Source organism: Mustela nigripes, chromosome 9, assembly GCF_022355385.1.
Source record: "Mustela nigripes isolate SB6536 chromosome 9, MUSNIG.SB6536, whole genome shotgun sequence".
Taxonomy (NCBI): Eukaryota; Metazoa; Chordata; class Mammalia; order Carnivora; family Mustelidae; genus Mustela; species Mustela nigripes.
This window is the reverse complement of record NC_081565.1, coordinates 23430758-23448567: the sequence shown is the minus strand read 5'-3', so window position 1 is coordinate 23448567 and position 17810 is coordinate 23430758. Positions and strand designations below refer to the sequence as shown.

General features: G+C 40.5%; 1 protein-coding gene across 2 annotated transcripts in view; it reads right to left on the bottom strand.

The window, feature by feature from the left end:
* The window catches only part of TMEM245 (transmembrane protein 245), a 96843-nt gene that overhangs the window by 8445 nt on the left and 70588 nt on the right, over positions 1-17810 (bottom strand). For both annotated transcript variants that reach the window (XM_059411120.1, XM_059411121.1), the window contains 3 exons: positions 11593-11693; positions 10106-10280; positions 7660-7854 (listed from right to left, as the gene is read on the bottom strand). In XM_059411120.1, coding sequence (XP_059267103.1) covers positions 7660-7854; positions 10106-10280; positions 11593-11693 — 471 coding nt within the window. The remainder of the gene's footprint in view (positions 1-7659; positions 7855-10105; positions 10281-11592; positions 11694-17810) is intronic.

Here is a 17810-nt window from a genome sequence, read left to right as displayed (position 1 = left end):
TTGTGACAGAGCACATGTCATCACCATTAGGCACATCGCTTCCTTTCTGACAAACCTGGAATACAGCTCTAAGGCTGGGGCTTACTATGTCCCATCCTCTTTTGTTAGCCTCAAGGTGATATTGCAAAAATCTTTTTATCTGAACTGTTCTTGGTTTCACTTGTCTATTAATTCCTCAAATATTTACTGAGCATTTTGTATGTGCCAGATACCATGCTAGTAATGGTAAAAGAGTAGTAAACAGATGAGACCTAGTTCCTACTTCCAGAAAGCTTACCAACTACTGGGAAGGATGATTAATTAAAACTACACAGTTATAATGGATAGTAAGCTCCAATAAGGTAAGTGTGGCGCAGGAGTCCACAGGGTAGGCACATCTCATCTAGCCCTGAGAGTTCCGGCAATGCTTCTCAGAAGAGACCTTTGAGGACAGGCCACAGTATCAGCCTTCCCTGGAAACGGGTGTGGTATTCTTTATAAAAAGGGAAAACATGTGCAAAGATGACAATGACTTCAGGGAACTAAAACAAGTTCAATATGGCTAGAAAATAAAACACAAGGCAGGCAGGCAGCAGAGAGAGAGAAAAAGAGAGGTAGTCTGCAGATGTAGACAGAAAGCAGGCTTGAAGTCTGATGGGCAACTTAAACTTCTACCGCCAGCTCCCACTCCTCCCTCATCAGTCCACTGGCATGGTGCAGAGTGTACTCCAGCTGAAATTCTGAAGGTTAATGTTAAGGCCTGCAGCAGTGGTGAGGTGTGTTGGAGAACACCTTCCTATCTCATTTTGCAAAAACAAAGAAGAAAAACAACTTCTTGCTCTATAAAGCTGAATGCCAAAACCTTAAGTTAATTACTAAACAATTTCTTTTGTAACAAAACACTCACTTTTGGTTTAACTTTGGGTATTAAATTACAAAAGATATTCAAAGTCTGGTTAAAAGAGTGCTTCTTAAAAACAGAAGTGAGCTCCTGATAACTCCTCCGAGTGAAAGATCAAGCAGAGTTTCTAAAGGACCACATTCCAGTTGTCACTCTCGGCACTGTCAAGATGTGACAGAGGGCAGGGGAGAACCTTAATGCACAGAACATTCCTGGAGGAGTTCCTAGGATATGCTGCTACTTGCTTCTTGCAGGTTTTGCTGACTTTTAATATTCAGAGACTGCTGCTCAATTTTTGGGAGGAGTAAAATTAAGTACATCAAATCAAGTCTGAATATCCTGTCCAAAAGTCAAGAAAGATACATGACTGGAAGAGAGTCTCTGCCCTTCCTCAACCTCCCAGACAACCCCAGCATTGAAAGAGAACAGAGGAAGTGATACACTTGGGTTACTGAATCAAGGCCAAAATAGTTGGGAGCCTTATGCTGTGCTGTGTCCATGACAATCACCCCCCATCAAATACTGCACATAACACCATCAACAGTGGTAATCAGAGAAGGGGGTCCTTCATTTTTTCCTGAAGACAGTAGTTCATAGCAACAGTCTTGCAAATGTGCACTTGTAGCTACCAGTGCCTGCACCTGCAGACACAAGGTACGGGTGCCTCCTGAAATGCAACCACGCACCTTCGGCTATCACACTGCAACAAGCCCGGTGTGTCTGAGGCCAAGCAAAAGCCCATATGGGAGCAGCTCAGACAGCAAGAGGAAATGTTTCAGGATTAGATCATGTAGAGTCTTGCCAACCACGTCAAATATTTTGATCTTCCTCCTAAAGCCAAGGGGAAGCCGTTTTTGGTAAGCCGGCATCACGATCAGATATGCTTGCATTTTGAAGAGAACATGTCAGCGGCAGTGCAGAGAAGGGACAAGAGAACTGTATAAGCGGAGGGTGGGAGACTAGTTAGAAGACTAAGATGACCACAGCAGCCCAGGTGAGAAATGTGGCAGCTAGACCCAGCTCAGACTGGGGGCGGGACACTGTGGAGATTCAGAGGAAGAGAGCTGAGGCAAAATGGACAGCACTTGGTGAGGACAGGGAACAAGGTGGGGAGAGTAGTAAGGATGACCACGGACTGGCCCATGGAAGCGGAGCCGAACAGTCCCTGAGTGTTACAGCAGAACGGCTGCCCTTGTGGAAGGGAAGGGGATAGCTCAAAAAGGGAAAGAAAGATCGTTAGTTGAATCGTACCGGCTCTCCTGCTTTTTAGCTGTGTGGCTATACAGGGGCAAGGGAGCCTCTCTAAGCTTTGATTCCCTCATCTATAAAACATGGAAACCTCCAGGTCCTAACCTGCATGCAAACACTGGACAGATCAAATAAAATAACACAAGTGAAGTGCTATCACAGAAATTCATCCTATAAATGTCACCGAGGTTGTCTTTGTTTAGACTTTTCACTGAAGGATGAGCTACTGAACACGTGCTTCCTTCAGGCCCTCTCAAAACCCCACTGAAACGCCAGTGAAAGTATTTTTTTGAAGGCATTAACTTACTTGAAAAGGAGGGCAGGGAGAATGTGAGAGGTAAGAGCCATAAACTTCTAGAAGGTGGAAGGCAGATGGGACAATTGCTCTGACCCAGCATACCCTAAAAAAGCTGATCCTAGGCCAGTGTGGAAAATGCCAGGAAACCATTTGATTCCTTCAGCGAAATCGCCATGAGGGCTCAGGAACTGGCGACAGCGAACTCTGGAAGTGGGTAAGGCTGGGGCTCAATGCAGAAGGGCTGCTTTGAAGTCTACTTAAAAAGCAGTCCAACATCCTTGCCTGCCTCCCCCGGGCCAGAAGTCAGAAATCGGCTCTCTAGCTGGCCTTGCAGAAGCCGACATCCATGGTACTAAACTGCCTATGGAGGGGACCACCTCCAGGAGCTGCCAGCCTCAATTCCACTACTGTAGGCCAGAATCCTGCCAATCAAAGGCAGGCTTAGAACCCAACCCTCAGAGGAAACCCCAGCTCCAGCTGACACCCTGGCTGCAGTCTTGTCAGACCCTAAGCAGAAGTTCCAACTAAACTATGCCCGGACTCCCGGCCCACAGAAACTTGGATAGAATAAATGCATGTTTGTTTTTTTAAGATTTTATTTATTTATTTGACAGACAGAGACCACAAGTAGACAGAGAGGCAGGCAGAGAGAGGGGGGAAGCAGGCTCCCTGCTGAGCAGAAAACCTGATGCAGAGCTCGATGCCAGGACCCTGGGATCACGACCTGAGCCAAAGGCAGAGAGGCTTTAACCCACTGAGCCACCCAGGTGCCCCAAATGCATGTTGCTTTAAAGCCATTAAGTCAGTGGTAATTTGTTATACATCACTGAAAACTAGTAACTACCTAAATGCTAAAAGGTAGATTTTATTTTTTTTTTAAAGGTAGATTTTATTTATATAAATAACACCTTGATCAACCAGACTGGGGGAAAAAAAAGTGATAAAAAGGGAAATCTGTGTGGAGGATTTGGAAAATAAAGTTGAAGAAGTTACCCAGAAAATGGAGGCAAAAAGTCAGGAATGGAAAAACTTTAGAGATAAGAAAACGAGATTACCCATGTATGAAACTCAACATCAAGCTAAGTTTCTAAAAGGATGAGAAGGAAATCATAAATGAAATAATACAAGAAAAATTTTAGAACTGCAGAACATAAGCTTCCAGTTTTAAAGGTCTTTTCAAATACCCTTTGGGACAACAAAAAAAAGAAAACAAAGAAGATCCTACAGGTTTTCAAACAATTAAATTACAAAGAATTGGGAATCAGAACGGCTTCAGACATTTAACAAGCACAGAAGACAGAAGACAATAAAGAAATAAAGAAAGTCTAAAGGCAAAAATTTTTGAACATAAAATTCTCCACCTGGGGAGCACCTGAGTGGCTCAGTGGGTTAAAGCCTCTGCCTTCAGCTCGGGTGTGGTCCCAGAGTCCTGGGATGGAGCCCCGCATCGGGCTCTCTGCTCAGGGGAGAGCCCACTTCCCTTCCTCTCTCTCTGCCTGCCTCTCTGCCTATTTGTGATCTCTGTCCGTCTAATAAATAAATAAAAATCTTAAAAAAAAAAAAAAAATCCTCCACCCGGGGCACCTGAGTGGCTCAGTCAATAAGCATCTGCCTTCGGCTCAGGTAATGATCCCGGGGTTCTGGGATGAAGACCTTGCTCAGGAGGGAGTCTGCCTCTCCCTCTGTCCCTTCTCCTGCTCATGTGCTCGTGCAATCTCTCTAATAAATAAATAAAATCTTAAAAAAAATTTATCTACCCAGGAAAGCTAATGATTAAGTATGACTTTAGGAAAAGCCTCTTCAGATATGCATCATCCCCCCAAAATTTACTCCCCATGCATTCTTTCCCAAAAATCTATAGGAGGTTGTGCCCCAACAAAAAGGAAGTAAATCGAGAAAGAAAATGATTTGGGGAATGATAAAGGAAGTGAGAATTCCAACACAGGGGAGAGCTGAGGAAATGACAGCTGAACAGCAGGCAAAAGGGCAGCCAGTGTCCACTGAAGCAGATCAGAAGACTCCAGAAGAGACTTCAGCAGGAAGACAGACCATGTAGTACACCTGATACAGCCCGGCATACTGAGCAGGAGGAGATGTGAACACCTGGTACACAGCTTAAGGCTAATTACAGGGACTCGCAAAACAAAACCAACATATCACAGCATCTTTATAACTCAAAGGAAAGTAAAAAAGTTGTATAAAGTAAGGAAATACAGATAGAATATACAAGAAGGCTCAAATAGGAATATAATTTACAGAGTCATAATAATTTAAGTGCCAGTAATCTAACCAATATCACAGTTTAACACTGGCAGGTGGAGGGACGCAGGGGTGGCTCAGTTGGTTAAGTGTCTGCCTTCGGCTCAGGTCATGATCCCGGGGTCCTAGGATGGAGTCCCGCATCGGGCTCCTGCTCCATGGAGAGCCTGTTTCTCCCTCTCCCTCTGCCTGCAGCTCCCCTTGCTTGTATGCTTTCTCTCTCTCTCTATGTGTCAAATAAATAAAAATCTTCAAAAAATTTTAAGAAAATAAAAAACAGTGGGAGGTGGGTAGTAAAAGAGCTAATTTCTCACCTTCCAACTGGGAAGTAAATAGATAATGCCTATACATTAAAAAAATCAAGAAATAAACATGCTATTTCAAGAAATGGAGGTAAAAATGAAATCAGAATCAAAAAGTGGTTCCTTTCAGGGGCACCTGGGTGGCTCCATTGGTTAAGCATCTGCCCTTGGCTCAGGTCATGATCCCAGGATCTTGGGATCAATGCCGTGTCAGGCTCCACACTAAGCAGGGAGTCTGCTTCTCCCTCTGTTCCTCGCCCCCCTCATGCCCTCTCTCTCAAAAAAAAAAAAAAAAACTTAAAAACTTTTAAAAAGTGGTTCCTCTCAGAGCAGAAAAGGAGAGACAAGGGGAAAACAAAGGATAGCTTTCACAGTAAGTTTTGTAGAAATTTTTGACTTTTAGAACTACATGCTTACATAACTTTTAAGGAAAAAAAAAGATGAAGTCTATAAAAGCCAATTTTCTTTTGCTTTCTTGTATGGATCCCCAAAGAATAGGGTACCCAGTTAGCAAGTGCTCTTTACTGCTTTCAAGTAACTGTTCACTGGTTTCTCAGGTACCCGCATACTTGCCTCTAAGAGGCAAAGGCAGAAATCATAGGGTCACCACCTTCGAAATGGTGAAGCTTTTGTTAAAACTACCTAAGTGCTTCTCCTTTTATTCCTTTTAAGGAAATAGATTTTTCCCTGCCATCAAGTTAAGTGCCTTTCATTAGCTAAAATGGCCCTTGAACCAACTGAGTCTAAGAATCAACTGAGTCTAACTCGGAAACTATATTTGACCTTTCAGAGTTAAAGGGCCATGTCTTTCTTCACAAAGCACAACACTTACACAAAATAAGCGGAACCATGTTTCTAAAGAATTTTAAAGAAAAACATAAAATAGTCTCAGTAAATATATTTTCAGAATCAACTCATTAATGACTTCTTGGTCACACTAGAAGACCCAACGGGAGGAAAAAGTTCTCCAGTGGAGACTAATAAGGACAATGTAGAATAGTCTCTGAAAAGTTGAAATTCTTTATTCTCAGACTTCTTACTTTTTCATTCTTAACAGTCCATATTACCTTTCTGTTGTTAACATAAATTTTGTTTAACAAGTAGTTTCCACTGAAGTTAAACCTGATGTATACCCAGCCATTCCACTTCTTGGCATACACTCTTTTAAGTACTCCTGTCCACCAGAAGACATGTACTACAAGAAACTGGCCAGTAGGGGGCGCCCAGGTGGCTCAGTCTGTTAAGCATTGGCCTCTGGCGTGGGTCATGATCCCACTGGGATCAAGTCCTGCATCAGACCCCCTGCTCAGTGGTAAGTCTGCTTCCCTCTCTGCCCTGGCCTCTGCTTAGGCGCGCCCTCTCTCGCACGCGCACAAATAATAAAATTTTAAAAAACAAAAACAAAAACTGGCAAGTACACAAATGTCCATCATCACTGTGGTTATCCTCATGCGCTGGAATACTAGGCAGCACAAAAAAAGGATGACTGGTACATGCAACAGTGTGGCTGGAGGCCACAGACACAATGTTGAGCAGAAGAGACCTGACTCAGGAGTAGTTAATATACAAGATTCCTATTAAGCAAAGTTCAAAGATAGGCAGATTATTAGCAGAGAAGGGTCTGACTGAGAAGGTGTATGGGGAAGCCTTCTAGAGAAATGGAAACACTCTATACCTTAATAAGGTGATGCTTGCATGGGTATATGCATTGAAAAAACCCATCCAGTTGCATATTTAAGATGTGCATCTCAGCCCCATGGAAGATAAACCTCAATAAAATAGCTCTATAAAAATATGTTTATAAAAAATAAAAAGTTATATAAAAAAATAGCTCTATAAAATTTTGACACAATCAGAAAAATTTTTACTTATAATTCATATTACACTGTAATTTATTTTATGAACTGTTGGTGACCAACAGCTGACAGCAATTATGAACTATATGTCTGTACTTGCAAAATAACAAGTTATAACTCAATACTGGTATACTCAAAAATTTTTCCCCAACTTCTTATTTTGAAAAAGTATAAACTTACCAAAAAACCGAAAGACTTGTACAATTAACAACCATATGTCATTTATCTAGATTCACCAATTGTTAGTATGTTGCTATTAGTCACGCTTCTCTATCAGTTTTGGCTCAACTATTTGAAAATACGTTGCAGACATCTTGACACATTACCTCTAAAGAATATTCTGCTATACAACCAAGGTTTTCAGTATCATGCTAGGAAACTTAACACTGATATAAAAATACTATTTAATACATAACCATATTCAGATTTCTCCAACTGTTCCATAAATTCTCCCCACACTTAATCCAGGACCGCCCACTCATTCCTGCATTGCATTTGATTGTCCTACTTCCAGACTCCACCTTTAATCTGGTACACCATGTCCCCAAGTGTGTTTTTTTTTTTTAATGTTTTACTTATTTTTGGTCTTTCATGACATGAACAATTCTGTCCCAATTTAGTTTTTAAATGTTCCTGGTATCTGAAACCCAAATGTCTACAAACGAATGGTTTCTGTTTACTTGGAGTCTTCTATAGTCTTCAAAGGAGACCGTGCACTGAAATACCTATATCCTGACACACCGTTCACGTAAAAAAATAAACCATGGGACAGTTCAATTTCACACACACAATTCATGGTGTTCTGCTTTAACTCACCGCTGAGTCTGGGCAGGCCACGGGGTCTGGTTTGGCGTGGGCACTGAATTCGTGGGACTCACTAGCATGGCACTATAGATATTGGAAGCAACCACGAGTATGCAGAGAAGTATGGGCCCAATGATTGCTCCTTCCAGGCCTAAGTAGTACGCCCCGCCAGCCACTGCCAAGCCTGTCAAGTAAGGATGCCCACCTCTGGAAGAAAGAGCATACAGATTAGCTCATGGCTTTTCATAAACGTAAGCCTTGGAGTAAATCTGAAACACATCTCTAGCACAGTGTTCATTCCTAACACACCAGGCCTTTGACTGCATGACCAGTTTTCTTTAGATTATCTCTGTGCAGATAACTGAACATTGGTTGTACTAACATTGAGATGTGACACATCTATGTACCTATGTAACACATACAACATCTGCCTTTTTATTAGGTCCAGCAACGGAGGGACTGAAGTCCAACTGTAAACAGGCATCCTACACCCGTTTCATGCCTGCCTGACCTAAGTTAGTCTTGGCTGAGGACTGGTTACGTAAGTCACATGTTCAGTTTACTTCCACTGAGAATAATTAAAGGGGCACAATTTAGTGTGTAATTCAAATAATTATGCTTTTTATAAGGCACTACAATAATATTCAAGTTATTGATAGGTTAGACTTGTGGCAATATCCTTAAATAGTTTTTAAACAAGGGTAATGATAAAGGGCATCCTGAGGAAACTATCCCTCACAAAGCCCGAGATTTCTATCTCAGAGGAGAGTCGTAATTGCCCTCCAGCTTATCACAGGATCATTGACGTAACCGAATACAATAAGAGGTTACAGCCGCTGGGCACAGTGATAACAGTAACAAATGACCACTAAGAGGGACTGGGAAAGAAGGTATGTTCTAGTTCTAGTTTTCAAACACAGGTGATTGGAACAATTTACTGAGGGGTAAATAACTCTGGAATAATGTTCTGTACTATGTTAAAGTTCAATAAGTAGATTTAAGGTGAGGCAGCCTTTAGGAAACCAATACCTTATATTCATAATCCATCTTCATTCCCCTCAAAAAAAAATCAATTTAGGGCAGTATTCCACATATGTATTATGCTATGTAAGTAAGCTTTTTCCCTAAATAATACACTTTAAAAAATTTCTACCAAAAATGCTTAAAGCTTAAAAAAAGAAAGTATGGAAGCTTTTAAATAAAGTCTTCATTTATTAAAAAAATCTAACAATTGACACGAAATCTTTCGTTTCCTAATGCTGGTTAAACAAGGTAGTATTTTATTATTAAGATAAAATCACATAAATCTTAAATTCTAGCTAGAAACATTAATAAAAAATTTAAAGTTTAGACAAATGAGAACATTTAATGATAAAGTCATATAACTACTCTATGTAAATTTCAACTGTTAAGCACGAATTAACCATGTCCTGATGTGTTCCTTTTGTCTTTAAATTTCTCTCTCAAGTTTTAGAGGTAACAATTTCCCTAAGGCTTGTGCATGGAGTTGCTTATTTCTTATTGCTCTGGAAATTTGGGGCTTCAGAGTAGTTTATATCATTCATTTTCTACTTCAACTTACTAGAGAGAAAACAAGGTGGGATATCATTTGTCCCTGTAAATTTTCAGTTAACTTAAGGGGACACTTTCTATGAACTGAGCTCTTGTCTAAACTTATTGTGATGGTGAGTTTTACTTAAAAAAATTTAATATATTAACTATTATGACAGTTTCAGTAGGCATATTCTGAATTTGAGTAAACTGATGAAAACTCAGCATCTGGTTTATATCCTAGATTCTAATAAGTAATGTGAATCTGGATATGTGACCAAGTAAGAATTGGCTTGATTTACTCAATGCAATTTCTAAGAGATACCAAAATCTATAAAAACAGGTATTTATTTATTGTATTACATGGCCAAAGCTTGGATTCTGTCTTAAATTTAACCTGTACCCATCCTAGAACCATACTAAATATCTTAAGTAACAAGAGCTTTGCTTATTGGACATTATTAACTTTATGAGATTTGGTTTCACATGGAAAATCTCAGACCTACAACTTAGTGTTTCTCTCCAAAAGCAAAGAAGTTCTAAAAATAACCACTTACTCATTACTGTACTTAAAACGTTTTATGTACATCTAATAATATTTCTTTCCTAACTTAAAATATCATTAAAACAGAATATTATCCACAATTTTGTGTTAACAGGGTCCCAATATATGTCTAAGTATTGTAAATACTTAGACAACAAAATCGCAAACAGTATTAACTATATTACATTAAAATCTGATTGTATCAGTGGGATCATAGGGACTACCTCACTGAAAAATCCTACCGTCTGTCCCTTTTCCCGTCCCCAAAAGGGAAAACAAAACAAAACAACCCTTCTTTAACAAGGCCACATAAATCCCTGGATATGACTCACCAGCAACTTGAGAAGTTCTGTGGATACTTACCCTGATATATCCGAATAGATGGCAGTATCTACAAAGTATGTTGGCAAGAGATGAAAAACCAACAGTAAGATGGCTTTGCACCCTAAGCCTTGTGTAAGCCACAGGTCTAGAACTGCAGGTACTGCTGCCCAGTATGTCCCCAGAAATGGCACTGCTCCTAGGATTGCTGCTAATGCTAAGATTAAAAGAAAAGCAACTTGACATCACCATTAAAATGATAACAAAACAGCAGAACCTAAGTACTAGCTCCTCCTACTTAAACAATTACACCAAAACAAGTTAAACAAATACAAACTCAAATTTCAAGTGCATGATAATGCCCCATTTAACTGAATTTGCTAGTTAAATTAAGGTTTGATATCTATCTCAAAAGCTGATGCTGAAAAATATGTGTCTACTTCATCAATCTCGTAAGCAACAAAACTCTATAATGTCCCACAGTTGTTATTTTGAATCAATGGTTAGTTAATATACAGTCCTACAATACTACAGTAAAGCACTGGTCAAAATTTGTACTGAGTCCAAAGCCAAATTAGAAATTAGTTTCTCAACCGCAGAGATGAATGTATATTCTTCATCTTGTTTCTTTCTAACAAAAATAAAATGTAATTTAAACAAAAATAAAAACAAAACCCTGGATGAAAGACCTTATATCAGGCAGCTGTGGATTCTAGCTCTGGTCCTACCACTAGCCAGATATGTGATCTTGGCAAACGTCTGGTTTCTCATCTCTACAGCAGGAATCCCCCTGATGTGCCTGCCTCACAAGGTCGTTATGAAACAACCACCATGTGCTCTCAGGCTGCTTGCACGTCACAGAGGGGCTTAGAGGACAGTGAAGTAGGAAAGATTAAGAATGAATTTGGAAATGTAAAAGAAGAAAGGGAGTGTGGACAAAAGGGGAAGAAATGGTGGTAGAGGGTAAATGTGGAAGGCAGATATATTTGGGAAGACAAGCAGCCACAGTACTAACAGAAGGCAAAGTGGAAGGAGAGGAGCAGAGATAATGTAGGGGAAAAAAGTAAAGGGTGGCTCTGAACCACCCTGGTGCTGACAGAATGAGGGTATTATCAGAACAGATCCTAAGGGGTATGGAGACAGCTTATGTGCCGTTGGATACATTCGTCTTGCCTGAGGGACAGTATCCTTCATGGTACAAAGCTATTTGGCCAACTCATTGCTCCCTGCCAATCAGTTCAATTCACACATTCACTGAGTGCCAAGTATGTACTAGGTGTTGTGCTAAGTGCTAGCACATTCACTCATTTAATAAAGACTTCTCACTGCTTTCTAAGTGCTGGGATCACTCCAGCTCCTGGGAATAACAGCATCAATACACATTACAAGTCATACTTCTGCTCCTATTCTAGACTAGATTAGATCTCAAAATTTAGTATTTTAAGCTTGAGGAAGATGGCATTTCCCCATGTACAGAAAATGGCTTTTCCTTAAACAGAGGACAATGGAAGTTTTGATTCTATTGTTACCTGATGGTATGAAGACAATATTGATGCCAAATATGGTATGAGTCAGCCATGTGTACAGTCCATAGAAGCCAGCCATTTTGAGGGAAGCATCAAACACCCCTCTAGAATGCCCAAAGATAAAAGGGAAAGTAAATAAACACAGCACCATATTGTGATTAGAAAAATCAGTATGTTCTGGCCTCTGACTTCATGTTTACTAAATTTCTCTGGTGAAAAAAATATCTGAAATATAACGCCTTAAAACAGCCTATTCACTGAGGTAATTCATCAACTTTCCCCTTACAAAGCACATATTTCACCGCCAAAATAAATGGAAAAAAAATTAGGCATGACTATCTTATTTCTGAGAACACAAATTAAATTTTGAGAAATATAGGCTGTGGCCAGCCCTCCCCTTTGGGAAGAACAAGTGCAGGATAATGTAACTTGTACTTCGTGGGTCTTCTCTTATTAACAAAATTTTCCCACGTTCTTTCAACTCTACACCCAAGCCTGCCAAGAAACTTTTACAAATGCTATCAGAAAATGCAGGTCATTGGATGAGAATTTATGGGGGTAAAAAAAAAGTCTTCACTACCTCCCAAGTAAAATCAGAGAGGAAAATAACAAAAGGGATAAAAACAGATGCATGTAGTTGGTAATTAACAGGAATGAAGTACATGAAAATATGCAATGTCAGCTGCTTCAGCTTTGGTTTTCAGTTGGAATATTAAGGCACTCTTGGTCAGGAGGAGAAATTAGGAACTGCTTAGAGAGAGCACAAAAGCAGCAAAGTTATCCCAAAGGAAATGCAGGATTCTGCGGGGCACAGGGGAAGCATGGGCATATACTCAAGAGAGAAGGAAAAGCTGTCATTAAAAAATTACAGGCTGTGGCAGCAAAGGGGACACTGGACACATAAAAGGAAATACTGAGCTTTTCCAAAGCATCCCAAGAGATAGACCGTAAGAGCAAAGTCAAGCTCCAGAACCTAGAGATTCGGTCATTTACTAGAATCCTGACACATGGCCTTAGTGACAAAGGGCTCCCCAAACTGTCAAACCTCTTTTGTCATGCTGACCAGCAGCTTGCACTCAAGAATGGAGAGCTGCCACGTGACCTCGGACAATAAAGACACAGATTAAAGTGGTATCAAAAAGGCTGAAAGGAAGGGAGAGAACCCGGAGGAAACAGAAAATACCCGAAGAGCGAATGAACGGAGGAGATAAGGGAGAAGGAAAAGTAGCCCAGCTCCAGGTTTTCAACGTGAGGGGGAAAGAAGAGCAGTGTTTCAAGGGCACGGAAAAGCCCTGAATGAGAGGACGTGGAAGAAAAAGGAGTATGTTTAGTTTGGGCAATGGTAAGAAATAAGGACAGTGAAAATACCCTGGAGGTAGCTGGAAGCAAAAGACAAAGTTGATGGAGAACTTGGGACAAGAGCTTTGAGATGTGACAGAAGAGATTAATCACAGGAAAGGATAAGATACCCTCAGGGACAAGCCCACAGAAAATGGGGCAATGGGCTGTGTTCCCACGGGGAACCTAAGGACAGAGATACATGAGCCAAAGAGATAATGAAATCATACCTGCAGTTGGGAGACAATCACTAGAGTGTAGTATTCTCAGAGACCAAAAGAGAAAGAAGCTTTTGAGAAAGAGGAGATGATATTAAGGTCAAATACCCCAGGGAGATTAATAGGAATAAGGTTTTAAAAAAAAAAAAAAAGAAGAAGAAGTAGTACAGGGGGCCCTGGGTGGCTCAGTGGGTTAACCATCTGCCTTCGGCTCAGGTCATGATCTCAGGGTCCTGATGTCCCACATCGGGCTTCCTGCTCTCAGGGATCCTGCTTCTCCCTCTTCTCCCCGCTCATGCTCTCTCGCTGTCCCTTCTCTCTCTCTCTCAAATAAACAAAATCCTTAAAAAATTTAAAAATTTTAAGAAGCTACAGAATTTGACCAGAAGTGGGGACCTCAATGAGAAAAGATATAGATGTTTTCACCAACCTGATGTTATTCAAAAGGTTTTACCAACCTGTTATTTAAAAATTTTTATACCAAAACGAAGTTAGTATCAAAGATGCAACGAAATATCTCAACTGAATCACTCCTTTGGGTGGCAAGTAGGCAAAACTCAACCCAGAAAGGACCTCTGGTAGAAACAGCACATAGTCTTCCTTCCTCTGCCTCTGGGAATACTGACTGTTGATAACGTTCTCATTAAGGCAACTTTCAAGTAATTCTCTGAACCCTAAATGTATTAGATACTGTTCGCAGTTACTGAACATGTTCATGTAACCCAATGAGGGATGCAAAGGTGATGTACTCCCCTCAGTCGTACTGTTTATGACCTGATACACAAGCTTTCTATAAAACAGAAAGACAAATCCCCTAATAATTAACCAGGAGACAGAACGTTTTTTTAACTCCATCAGATTCCTAGCCATTTTTTCCTCCTTTTTATTGGCTTTACTGAACTATAATTTATAAACAGTCTAAAACTCACCTTTAGGTGTATTGATTCAATAGGTTTTGGCAAACATATACAGCTGCAGAACCACCGTGATAGCCAAGATGTAGAACATCTCTGTCACCTGAAAATGTTCCCTCATGCCCTGGAATAGTCTACCCCTCCCTGAACCCTGATCTCTGACACCTACTAGGTATGCTCTCTGTCACTAAGGTTTTGCCTTTTCCAGAATTTCATATGAACAGAAGAACCATACATTATGTAGTTTAAAAAAAAAAAAAAGTGGTAAAACATACATACTAAGAAATTTGCCATTTAACCATTTTTAACTGGACAGTTCGGTAGTGTCGAGGACATTCACATCATCATACAGCTTCTGTATTTGTTTCTTCGACCTACGCCCGTATTTTGAGACTCGCTCACATTACCATCAGCAGCCTGTTTCTCATTAATTGCTGAGTAGTATTCCATTATTTGGATATGCCACAACTGGTTTATCCAATCACCAGCTGATGGCCATTTGGGCTATTTCCGGTTGGGGGCTACTGTGAATAATGTTGCTCTGAACATTCGAGCACAGGTCTTTGCATGGACATACGCTTTCACTGCTTTCCAGTTTATGTACCTAGAAATGGAAATGCTGGGTCATGTGATATGTTTTAATTCTGTAAGAAACACTCGCAATTTCTCTGATCTCTTCAATTCAAAGAAAGTGTAGAGTCCGTGGATGATCAGTCAGAAGTCATTGCCTGCTCTATTATACCACATCTCTTCAAGGGGAAAGGCTAAATTTCATACTTCTGGTCTTATAAGGGTGAGTACTGGCAGAAATAGCAACTCAACCTCAAGAAAAACTAAATGGCAATGCATCCAAAAGTCCTCCTAACTGACCCAGTGCATGCTGGGTACCCAATAAACAGTAGTTATTACCAGAGCTATTGTACTTACATTTCCTAAGAACAGTATATTTCATTGATGCTCAGAGGATTCTGATGAAGACTCTAGAAAGTTGTAGCACAAAAGCTTAGTGTCCAAATTGAGAAGGTCAGTTCAAGAGACACTATCATTTGCTAAGGACCTCTATGGCAGGCTGAATAACAGCCCCACAAAAGTATCCACATCCTAATGCCCAGGCCCTGGGAATGTGTTACCCTATATGGCAAATGGGACTTTGCAGATGGGATTAAGCTAAGCACTGTGAGATTAGGAGGATTATCCTAGATTACTGGTGAGGCCCCATGTAATCACAGAAGTCCTTATAAGAAGAAGGTGACTCTGATATAAGACAGTGGTGATGGAGGTACAAATTGTGAATATATTAAAACCACTGAACTGTACACTTTAAAATGATTAAAATGGTGAATTTCATCTCAATAAAAACAATTTATAAAAAGAGGGAAGCAGGAGAGTCAGAGCTAGAGGAGACATGAGGACAAAAGCAGAGGCCAGAGAGAAAGAGACATTTGAAAATGCTACACTGCTGGCTTTGAACATGGAGAGAGGACCATGAGCCAAGGAATGCAGGCAGCCTCCAGAAACTGGAAAGGGCAAGGAAACAGATTCTCCCTTAAAGCTTCCAGAAAGAACACAGCCCTGTTGACACCCTGTATTCTAGGACTTCTGACCTCCAGAACTGTCAGATAAAAAAAGCTCTGTGTGGTTTAAGCCACGAAGCTTATGGCCATGTTCTAGCTACAATCAAAAATGAACACAACCCACTACCTGCCAAGCACTGAGCTACATGCTTTGCCTATGTGGTTCCACTGACTGCTTGTGGGATCCTCTCATTCATCTAGAGAAGAGAGTCTTGGTCAAAGATCAGATAAATCTGTTAAACTGAAAGTGCATATCCACTTTTCTTTAAAAAAGGGAAAAAAAAGAAAAAAGAAGAGAAGAAAGCTCAAAATGAGTGCAGGGGCCTAGGGGAATGGAGCTGAGCTATTTTCAGTTAAAAGGCAAGAAAACTCTTCTGGATATTGTTGGATGTGGGTACTAGATCGCTCTGGTATTTTAACTCCCAATCAAGGCACCCAACTCACTAAAGGTCAAGATGTTGGATAAAGATTTTTGGTATTCTTTTGGTATTTTTGGTATTCAGATTCCTATTAAGTATTACTAAGATATTCACCTGCAGGCCAAACATATACCCGATGGTCCTCAAAGTCAAGACATCACCAAGAGAAGCCTGAGGAGCTGTATGACATCTGGTTCTGGTCACAGCCATCATTCTATAGTGACTATTCTAGCTGACCACTTCCAAGAGGAATGGGGCTCAGTACACCCATGCTGAGACAAACTGGGGCCCTATTCACCCTATTAGAGTGAAATGTTCTGGAAGACTTACATGAAGATGGGGGAAAGGAACAACAAGAGGTGTGACAAGGCACACACAGTGCCTACAGTGTGTGCACCCACATCCTACTAGCACAACTCTATGGCAAGCTCTGTGACCCACTGCGGCACCAGGGGGCTGGGCTTTTACTGAACTGGGTGCCTAGGCGGGGAGCTAGTAGAACAGACTGAAGCAGTACAGATCCAGTAATTTCAAGAGGGGTTCGTACTGCCTTTTTACTTAGAAGAATTCAGGCCTTCATTTTGAGCCTTTTTTTTTTTTTTTTTTTTGCCTTTGTTTAAAAAAAAACAAAAAAAAAACCTGAACACTCTCAGTTTAAAACATTCTCTTGCTATCTGACCCGAGGTCTCTTTTCTGGATGAATGAGGGGACCCAAGAGGAAATCAATGAAATAAACTATGCAAAGCATATAACTAACTCAGTGTTCGGTGCCCAGCGGGTGCTCAGAAATGTCAGGTAGAGGATGGATGAAAGAAGGGACAGGACTGGAGCCATGGGCCCAGAAGTTAGGAGACTCCGAGAGCTAATAAATGAGACGAAAGGAGTGGTAGTGAGAAAGGCAACAGTCAAGAATGCAGTAATACATGAGAAATGTTAATGAAGGCAAACAGGATGTGGATTCTGCAGCAAGAATACAGAAATCAGAGTCACACAAGACCTGAAAGAGCTCTGGTTCTGTCACCAGCTGCTCTGGAATCCCAGTTCTGTCACTGGTTAGTGGCCTGATCTCCAAAACTGTAACGCTTCCCTGAGGTTCACTTTGCTTCACCGTAAAACAGAGGTAACAGAGACAAGCATTCACTTCCTAATGTTACTATGAAGATTAATGATGCGACTAAAGTGATAAGCTTAGTGACTGGTGCACAGGAGGCAGGCACTTAAGTTTGTGCTATTAGAGAATTGTGTCATTATTACCAATTAGCATTTTAGTAAGGTTAAAAACAATGCACATAGTAACTTTCTTTTTTTTCCTTGCAGTTTTTGGAGGTGTTCCAATTTTTGCTGTGTGCCAAAGAGATATGGGATATGGCAAAGCTGGGAGTAGAAGAAGCATACAACAAAGTCTTAGATTAATTATTTTAAATTGTAAGGTGCTGGTGAAGCTGCATGAACAAAACCCCAAAATACAGTGTATATAATGACTGATCTCTCAGGTTCTTTGGAACCTAAAATTCAGGGACTGCTAGGAATTGTTCATTCCTATAACCAAATACAACTTTATCTGGCACATAACTAATGGCATGCTCAATACAGTTTGAATGGGTTGCCAGAAATCACTAGTTTAATCAAAGAGTATTTGTTCTTATAATCACACCAATGATAGATCATTTTCCCATTTCATTCACTCATTGATATCAACCCATTCATCAACACTTTTTTGGATACTCAAAATTCAGTGAGCATTTTCCTATCTTGTCA